Here is a 10,828-nt window from a genome sequence, read left to right as displayed (position 1 = left end):
GCATGAGTTTAAGCCACCAGGTCTGGGATGTGAACCACGGTCGACTACATAGGAGTCCAGCAACATAGCCATTATGCTAACTGCTGGTTCCCATTGTGATGAATATTTTTCCTATTGTTCCATTTTCAAAACTAAAGGTATAAAGTGAAATAGAAATATTATGTTGTGTAAGGTCAAACAATATTGCTCAACTTATTTTATCAATAAACCTATCTCTTATAATAATATTCTTTATCTCAGTAGTGAGTTACCAATGACTTTAAAAGAAGTAGTGCTCATTAAGGGAAACTGCACCTTTTAACTTTTGCACAGAATAAAAATAATGAAGTATAATATATGAATAAAACAGACTGGAGTGTAAAATATGTTTGCTCACAAAAGTGCTAATATATATGTAATCGGAATTCCAAAGAGAATACAATGGAGCAGAAACAATATTTGAAGAGATATTAACTGATAATTTTTTTGAGAGGTTTTCGCTATAGGGTGCGTGCGCTCGCCAGACAGAGAGAGACAGAGAGACAGAAAGTGAGAAATCACCCCCCAGAAGGGATGGTCATGCCGCAATCCCTTCTCCTCCATTCTCCTCTCGGGATCTTGGGCACACACACACACACACACACCCAGCGTGAGTTTTAAGCCACCAGGTCCGGGATGCGAACTGCGGTCGACTACATGGGAGTCCAGTGACATAGCCATTATGCTAACTGCTGGTTCCCTTGACTGATAATTTTTCAAAACTGATAAAATACATCAATCTACAGATTCAAGGAGCTCAGCAATCCCAAAGCAGTATAAAACAATGAAATATACTCTTAGGATATCATATTTTCTATTTTTTTTAGAGATTTTTGCTATACAGCACATGTGCTCCCCAGACAGACAGAGACAGAAAGAGAGAAATCACTCCCCAGGGGGGATGGCCAGGCCACAATCCCTTCTCCTCCATCCTCCTCTCGGGATCTTGGGCACACACGCACACGCGCCCGGCGTGAGTTTTAAGCCACCGGGTCCGGGATGTGAACCGCGGTTGACTATGTGGGAGTCCAGTGACATAGCCATTACGCTAACTGCTGGTCCCTAGGACATCATATTTTAATTGTTGAAAATTAAAGGCATAGAGAAAATCTTGGAAGCACTTAAGCGGAAAAAAAAAATGTATTTTCTAAGAAGCAATAAAATCTGTGCCCGACATCTTAACAAAAACAATCAAAAGAATAAAAAAAGTAGAATTACACATTTAAGATGAGAAAAAGAGCCTAGAGTTTTATATACAGTGAGAAAACATTCTTCAGAAATAAAGTTATTTTTAGATAAAATAGAGATTATTTTCAGCAAGCCACACTGAAATAAATTTTTAGAGGAATTCTTCAGTCAAAAAAGGAAAATGTTGAAAGATAGGAGGACATAACAGCAGTGAAAATGGTTATGGATGCTGGAGACAGTGTGGAAGGAGGGAAGGAAATCAGGGAGAAATAATAGAGAGGCAAGACATCTGTGGGACACAGAAATGTATTTTTACCTGTTGATGATAACATACATAGTATTCTCAACTGGACTGATCTGAGATGTATTTTATGTTGGGTAAATTCTCTTTACAAGCCAAATGATGTACAGTGATTGAATTTTTTTTTAAATAAGGATAAATTTTAAAAAGAAAAAATAAATTTAAGAAGAAAAAAGGAAAATTATTCCAGAGAGGAGCACAGAAGTGCAGGTAGAAATAACCACATCAGTACATTAATATGCAGATAAATATAAATGAATACATGCAACACAATATTAATAATATCCCATAAGAGTTTTAAATACATGTAGAATTAAAACATAAGATAAAAGTAATGAAAATGGGGATATGTGGAGTTGAAGTTTTCTTTTTTTTTTAAGAAAAGATTTTTGCTATAGGGTATATGAGCTCACTGAAGAGACAGAGAGAGTTAGAGAGATAGAAAGCGAGCAATCACTCCCCAGGGGTTCTGGCCACACTGCAATCCCTTGTCCTCCAGCCTCCTCTCAGGATTTTGGGCATGCATGCACATGTACCTGGCATGCGTTTGAAGCTACCAGGTCCAGGACTCTAACTGCAATCGACCAAGTGGAAGTCCAGTGACATAACCATTATGCTCTCTGCTGGTCCCAGAGATGAAGTTTTCTAAGATTCTACAATTATCAAGAAAATGGCATAATTTGTATAGAACTTAAGTCTTATTTTTATATTAACCACTAAAAAATATAAGTAAACACTAAATATGTAACTGCCAAAATAAAAGAGAAGAAATTGAATGATAAAAACTATTTGATTAAACAAACAGTATGAAGATTGATATAAGTGCAACTTTAACATTAATTCCACTAAAAAATGAATGGAATAAATACTCTAAGATTGTTACAGTGAACTAAATAAACTATATGCTACTTAAAAGGGACAACTTTCAATATAAAGAAAGGCTCAGGGTCCAGCAGATGGAGAAGCAGTTACATCGCTGGACTCTCACATGGCCGACCGTGGTTCAAGTCCTGGACCTGGCAGCTTCAAACTCATGCTAGGCATGTGTATGTGCATGACCAAAATCCTGGGAGGAGAATGGAAAAGAGGTTGTGGTGTAGCCATCCTTCTGGTGGGTGATTTCTCACTTTCCCTCTCACTGTGTCTGGCTTTCTCTCTCTCTCTGTCTGGTGAGCACACACACCCTAAGGCAAAAAGTTCTCTCTCTCAAAAAAAAATTAAAAACTTAAAAAATTAATTAAAAAAAGAAAGGCACAAAGTATGTGCCATGAAAACCATAGTAAAAAAATTGGTATAGATATATTAATATCAGATTGAGTACATTTTAAAGTAGAAAGCATTATGAAAGATAAAGAACATTTTATAATAACAAAGGGGTCACTGCATCACAAAGATAACATCATCTCAAAGCTGTATGCATCCCGTAATATTACTTCATGATATATAATGCAAAAATTTATAGAACTAAAGGGATAAATAAATCAATAATCATAGTGGAAAACAGTAATACACTTGTCTCAATTAGTTGATGGAAAAAGCAGACCAAAAAATTAGTAAGGATATAGATGATATGTGCAGAACAATTAATATATTTGGATTCAATTGACATGTATAGAATAGTACACCCGAAAATGACAGAGCTCAAATAATTTTCAGATGCATATGAACCACTTATCAAAATTTACCATATGTTCACTCGAAGGAAACCCTTCAATGAATGTCAAAGAATAAAAATAATTTAGAATATGGGACCAGCAGTTAGCATAATGGCTATGTTGCTGGACTCCCATGCAGTCGACCATGGTTTGCATCCTGGACCTGGTGGCTTAAAAAAACTCACACCAGGTGTGTGTGCGTGCGTGCGTGCCCAAGATCCTGAGAGGAGAATGGAGGAGAAGGGATTGCGGCGTAGCCATCCCTCCTGGAGGGTGATTTCTCGCTTTCTATCTCCCTGTCTCTCTCTGTCTCTCTGGTGAGCGCATGTGCCCTATAGCAAAAACCTCTCCAAATAAATAAATAAATAAATAAAAACAAAAAAAGAAAAATAATTCAGAATATTTTCTCTCTCCAGAGTGGAGGTAAGTTGAAATAATTAACAAATAGGTAACTAAAAAAATCCTCATGAATCAAAGAATAATCATACTGAAATCTAAAAAAAATTTGACTAAAAATTGACTGAGAGTGAAATATAATGCAGATAATGTAGTACTTAGAGAGGGATGTATAGCATTATATGTGTATATAAGAAAAGAAGAGTAAAAACAATCTATGATTTAAGTAACTAGCTAAAGCAGCTAGAAAAAAGAACAGGAAGATTAATATGGATTTTAAAAAAAGACAGGAACACAGATTATAAGTATTAGGAATGAAAAAGGGAGCATCATTATTGATTCTACAGAAATATGAAAGACAAACCATTTTACACCAATAAACATTATAATTTAGATATAAATGTCAAATTCTTTGAAAATCAAAACTCCCACAATAATAGAAAATATGAATATTCAGTCTCAGGTGCAGTGGCTCATGCTGCTAAAATGCCACTACTTGGAGGCTGAGGTCACACAGGAAGACCAGGTTTCATTCTAGTCCAACTTAAAACAGCCTAGATGTGACAGCAGTCCTACCTATTGAGAAAGCTGATGTAGGAGGATTGTGACATGGTAAGACGCTATTAAAAATCAATTTCTCTTTCTGAAGAAAAAAAACTAGAAGAAGGGGAAATCGAAATATTCCAAAATCTATTAGAGAAAAAAAAATCACTTCTTGAAAACTTTCTTCCAAGGAAAAGCTCAGATCTAGATGGTTTCACTAGAGCTTTCATCTAACATTTAAAGATAACACCAATCTTGGGCCAGCCAGGTGGCATGGTGATTAAGATGATTGGATCTCACATAACCTGACTGTGTGGCTTGAGTCTTGGACCTAGCAGCTTGCAAAATGCATCAGGTACATGTGCATGAATGCTCAAAATTCTGAGAGGATCATGGAAGATGGGATTGTTATGTGACCATCTAACCTGGGAGGGGATTTCTCCCTCCCTCGCCCCCCCCCCCACTAGTGCACATGTCCTAAAGCAAAATTAAAAAAAGAAAAAGGATGACACAAATCTTACACAGTCTCTTCGAAAAAATAAAAGAGGGACCATTTCCCAATTCCCTTGATGAAGCCAGCATAAACTTGATATACAACCTGGATAGGATACTACAAGAGAATTTCTTTTTAATTTAGTTTTTTCGCCTAAGGAGAGACAGAAGAAAAGTGAGAAAATACCCTCCAGGTTGGATGGCCACGCTACAATCCCTTCCCATCCATGCTCCTCTTGGCATTTTGGGCATGCATGCACCACACTCAACATGATTTTCAGGCTGTTGGGTCCAGGACTTGAATCCTGGTTAGCCATGTGGGAGCCCAGGGCCTTAACCATCACTTTACTTGCTGACCCACAAGATAAATATTTACAGATCGAGCTCCCTCATCAATATGGCCACAAGAAAATGCTAAACAAAGTATTACGAAATTGAATCCACGAATATTGGGTCATTGGAAAAGTCATGGCGTATTGTTCTATACATTTCTATGCAAAAATGTGTCATGACTTTTCAGACGACCCAATACATAACAAAGGTAATGCATCATAAGCAAGTAAAATTAACCATAGAAGTGCACAGATGACTTTATGTTCCTAAGTCTTGGGAGAGATATGGACATCTAAATTCAGGAAGTTCAAAGGTTCACAAATAGATTCAATTTAAAAAGATTTTCTCTGAGGCATATTATAGCTAAACTGAAAAGACAAAGGCAGAGAAAATTCTAAAGACAGCAAGAGAAAAGCATCAAGCACACATAAGGTAAATCCCCATTAAACTAACAGATTTCTCAGCAGAAACCTTACAGGTCAGAACAGAATGGGATGAAATATTCCAAGCACTAGGAAACAAAACACATCTGCTGGTCAGTGATACTATATCAGCAAAGCTATCCTTCATTTCTGAAGGAGAAATAAAATCTTTCCCAGACAAGCAAAAAATAAAGGTATTTATCTGAACTATATTAGCTTTACAAGAAATGCTTAAGGGAGTTCTACACCTGGAAGCAAAAAGACAATAACTATCATCATGAAAACATGTGAAAGTATAAAACTCACTTTTAGGACAGATACACAAATGAGAAAGAGAAAACCTTAGCATTAGAGAAAACCACCAAACAGCAAAGAAACAGTAAGAGGGGAAGAAAGGAGTAAAGAATATATAAAACAATTAACAAAATGGTGAGATTAAGTCCTCACCTACAAATAATAACTTTGAATGTAAGTGGGTTGAACTCCCATATTAAAAGATGAAGACTTGCTGAATGGATTTAACAACTGACCAATTATATGCTACTATATATTACCAAAATCTCACCTCACCAGTAAAGACATACATAGACCAAAAGACAAGGGATAGAGAAAGATATTCAACAAAAATGAAAACCAAAAGCAAACAGAAGTTGCTTATACTTATGTCAGGTAAAATAGATTTTAAGACATTATATAAACAAATGAATATGGCCATACTGCAATAAAACTTTACAAACTCTGGTTACAGACTATATTTGGCCTGCAATTTCTTTTTTAAAAAAATTTTAATTTACTTTTATTATTTATTTATTTATTTTATTTCATTTTCTTCCATACATTCAATCACATTATTATTTGTCTTACAAAGTGGATATTTCAACAGGTGAACATTACTCCCTAGTATAGTTGATAAAACTACAAAATATATTCAACAGATAATACCACACATCTTTGTGCCATTCGGTAACATCTACCACAGATCCATGTCCCTCTCCAAAATGTGAATGTGATGTTGATCTGTCCCAACTTCTTCTGGGTGGTAGTGGTGGCAGAAGGGAAAGTAAAATGAGTTGTGATGACAGATAAAGACCTCCTTTTCCACAATGCTCTACCTACCAACAATCTCATGGAGAATGAATGAGATTAGTCCACTGTTAACAGTCTCAGGGAGCCTTAACTGCAGTATTGTTCAAGTATTAAAAATCATCAGTTGCAAAAGATGTCAGAAACAAATAAATACTTTTTCAGTTTTTTTGTTAATTAAAAATTAAATAGAAAAATATGCAATTTATATTCATGAAAAAATTTCAGCAAACTAGAATTAAAAAGAAATTGATTTAATTTTATAAAACTATTCACCACATTTCTCATTGGTGAAATCTGGAGACATTTCCTTCTGATATCGGGAATGAGAAATAGATGTACTGTATCACCAATTCTATTCAGCATTGTACTAGAGGCCCTAATCAGTACAGTAACACAAGAAAAGAAATAAAAGGTGAAATGATTAGAAAGGAAGAAATAAACTACCATTATGCACAGACTGTGTGATTTCTACAGAAAAAAATCTAATAAAAGCCACCACCTTTTATAATTAATAAAATAATTTATCATGCTTGGTAGACATAATACATACAATTAAAAACTGCTGCCTGATTGTGTATAACAACTACAGAAGACTGTAGTTTAAAAATAACCTTAAAATCTAAAATGTTTCTGCACTCTGACTACCTTACGAATGTCTGCGTTTTCCTGATATTTTATTATTATTATTACTACTTAATTTTTGCTATAGGGTCCATGCACTTTCTAGAAAGAGACAAGTTAGGATGGGGAAGAAAGAGAGAAAGATGGAGAAAAAGAGAAAGCACTACCCCCCAGGGGGGATGGCCACACTATGATTCTTTTTTCATTCTCCTCTTGGGATTTTGGGCATGCAAACACATGTGCCCAGCCTGGTTTTTTTCTTTTTTTTTTTAAATTTCTTTTCTTTCTTTCTTTTTTTGGGGAGAGGTTTTTGCCATAGGGCATATGTGCGCTCGCCAGACAGAGAGAGACAGAGAGACAGAAAGTGAGAAATCACCCCCCAGGGGGGATGGCCACGCTGCAATCCCTTCTCCTCCATTCTCCTCTCGGGATCCTGGGCACACATGCACATGCACCCGGTGTGAGTTTTAAGCCACCGGGTCTAGTACTTGAACCACGGTCGATTACATGGGAGTCCAGTGACATAGCCATTACACTAACTGCTAGTCCCTGCCCAACCTGTTTTTAAAGCCACCAGGTCTAGGACTTGAACTACAGAGCTGGCTATGTGGGATCTAGCTGCTTTACCCACTATACCACTGGGTGGCCCTTTCCTGATACTTTAACAACACCAAATACAATCATACACAGTTCACAATGAATAAGATTCATTTAGGAAAGACCCATGCTTAAACAACTGGTAAAGTAATATAAGCTATAACATTTCAAGTTAAAATAAAGTTCTTAAATAAAATGTTAAAGATGCTTATTTTAAACATAATTCCCCACTTTAAATTCATTTTCAATTTCTGCATGCTGAGTATGGAAGATAAGTGGAGTTTTATTATGGAATGAATTGTGTCTCCCCCACCCCCAAATTCTTATGTTGAAGTTCAAACTCTCAATATCTCAGAACATGAACTTATTTGGGTATAGGGTCATTGTTAAATAAAATGTTAAAGATGCTTATTTTAAACATAATTCCCCACTTTAAATTCATTTTCAATTTCTGCATGCTGAGTATGGAAGATAAGTGGAGTTTTATTATGGAATGAATTGTGTCTCCCCCACCCCCAAATTCTTATGTTGAAGTTCAAACTCTCAATATCTCAGAACATGAACTTATTTGGGTATAGGGTCATTGTAAATATAATTATTGGGTTAAGGAGAAGCCATACTGCAGTATGGTGGATTCCTAATCCAATATGACTGGCATTCTTATGAAAAGTGAAAATCTGAACACAGACATGCACATAAGAAGAATTCCAAGGCCTGGTTTCTCCTTGTTCTTTGCAGTAAAATATGAGAGGAGAGCAATCAATGAAAAAGGCAATCGTTAAACAAAAAGGAACTGGAACATGAAACTTGTACATGAAAATTCTCAGCCTATTCATATCACAAACAATGAGTAAGCTTGCTCTGGAGAGAGTACTAAATGTGTGGCTAGACAACCATTTTCTCAAGAGATTGATTACACTTGTTGGTTATGGCTCCAATCATCCACCAAAGCAGAAGTGTTGTCAGCTTAGAAGGAAGGGGACAGAGAACAGATGAAATGAAGAAAGGCTGTCAGCCTGTTGGGATTCTACAGGCAGGAAATGAGCAGACAGAGATAGCTGACTGCAAATAGCTGTTGTTCTTCATGAAAAGGAAAAAATGACCACGAAGTTGTGGTCCCCTCTTTAGTTCCAGAGATCAGAGCCAATCTTTTTTGCTCTGTCAGAAAAGTCATGATGGGAACCTTTCCCTTTCCGGGCTGTGTTGGGTCTGCTTGTGGGTTTTTTAAGACCTGAAAGTTGACAACTTCTTTGCATCCAGGAGGCTGCTCCCAGCGACTCTGCAGCTGTCACCATGCCACAAAACGAATATATTGAATTACATCATAAACCTATGGAAACTGTTTGGATTACCATGAGAAAAAGAGAAAGAAGTAAAGTCCAGAGGCTCATGAATGTTCAAAGAAGGCAAAAAAGATGATTGGTTTGAAGGCTAAGCTCTATCATAAACAGTGCCATGCTGAGAAAATACAAATGAAAGAGACTGTCAAGATGCATGAAAAGAGCAACACCAAACAGAAGAATGATGAAAAGACTCCACAAGGAGCAGTGCCTACCTATTGGACAGAGAAGGACAGTCCTGAGCTAAAGTACTTTCTGGTATGATTAAACAAAAACAGAAAGAGAAAGTGGGAAAATGGGAAGTCCCTCTACCCAAAGTTTGAGCCCAGGGAGAAACAGAAGTATTAAAAGTTATTAGAATAGGGGGACTGGCAGTTAGCATAATGGCTATGTCGCTGGACTCCTATGTAGTCAACCACGGTTTGAGTCCTGGACCCGGTGGCTTAAACTCATGCCAGGCATGTGTGTGTGCGTGCCCAAGATCCTGAGAGGAGAATGGAGGAGAAGGGATTGCGGCGTGGCCATCCTACCTAGGGGGTGATTTCTCACTTTCTATCTCTTTCTCTCTCTCTCTCTTTCTGGCAAGTGCACTCACCCTATAGCAAAAACCTCTCCAAAAAAACGAAAGTTATTAGAATAGGAATGAGAAAGAAGGAGGCATGGAAGAGGATGGTTATAAAAGTCTTCTTTGTTAAAGATGGCTTTACTAGAAAACCACCTAAATATGAAATATTCATTAGGCCAATGGGCTTACATTTCAAGAAGGCCCACACAACACATCTTGAACTGAAAGCCACTTTTGCCTGCTAATACTTAGTGTAAAGAAAAAACCCTCATCCCCACTATGTACAACTTTGGGTGTTACCACCAAAGGTACTGTCATTGAGGCAAACATGAGTGAGTTGGGCCTTGTGACACAAGGAGGCAAGGTTATTTGGGGGGAAATATGCCCAAGTTACCCACAATCCTGAAAATGATGGATGAACAAATGCTGTCTTACTGGTTTGACAGCAGTTGCATCCAAGTAACTCCTTGTAATTTTTGAAGATGATACACCAATCTGGAAAATCATCATGACTGATGTTTCTGAATATAGCTGGTCTTACATGTCTGTAGCCATCAAAAGATTATTTATTAAACTGTACAAAAACATTAAAGTGGTCCGGTTTTACAAAAAGAAAAAAAGAAAGAAAGAAAGGAAGGAAGGAAGAAAAGTCATGATGTATTTTCTATGCAAAAATGTATCATAGCTTTCCCAACAACTCAATATATCACCTAGGAGTTTAATTAAAGAGGTTTATGATAGGCTCAAAGTATGTAGAAAGCAAAAATAAGATGTCAGCTTTTGGGGACCTTGGTAAATGTCAGAGGCTGTGACCATTAGCCCAGTCTGCCCCCAAATTAATGACAGTAAAAGGAAAAAAAAAACCCCAAAATTATATCAATTTTCTTTTAAATTTACACCTTTAAGAATCAACACATATGAATTTTGAATAAAATGTACACAGTATTAATTATAACTATGATCACAGTACATTCAGGGATATACTATTAATTCTATGGCACCATACCTGAAATGTTTTTGTGGCTGACACACTTTCAGTTGCACCACTGTGGGGGACATACTTTATAACAGTAATTATCCCCTGAAATGCAATGCAGTTTTATTCCTTATACTGCAAATCTTTAATCTCCTTCCTCACCTCACTTATAGCTGTCAAGAGCAACTCAATTGCAAATTCCAAGGAAATTGTAAGTTTTAAAAACTGAAATGAATTATATTTGCAATATAATTTCACAATATGAAATTATAAACTTGCTACATTAAGTTAAATT

The 10,828-nt window shown here is 36.5% G+C and overlaps 1 protein-coding gene across 1 annotated transcript in view; it reads right to left on the bottom strand.

The window, feature by feature from the left end:
• The window catches only part of RADX (RPA1 related single stranded DNA binding protein, X-linked), a 56,981-nt gene that overhangs the window by 15,198 nt on the left and 30,955 nt on the right, over nucleotides 1–10,828 (bottom strand). Inside the window, 1 exon segment of the mRNA XM_027765752.1 lies at nucleotides 10,564–10,724. Within this exon segment, the coding sequence (XP_027621553.1) occupies nucleotides 10,564–10,724 (161 nt within the window).

The sequence above is a fragment of the Tupaia chinensis genome, unplaced genomic scaffold, assembly GCF_000334495.1.
Source record: "Tupaia chinensis unplaced genomic scaffold, TupChi_1.0 Scaffold139696_1, whole genome shotgun sequence".
NCBI classification, from domain to species: domain Eukaryota; kingdom Metazoa; phylum Chordata; class Mammalia; order Scandentia; family Tupaiidae; genus Tupaia; species Tupaia belangeri.
Note: the sequence above shows the minus strand (reverse complement) of the source record. Positions and strands in the feature narration are given on the sequence as shown.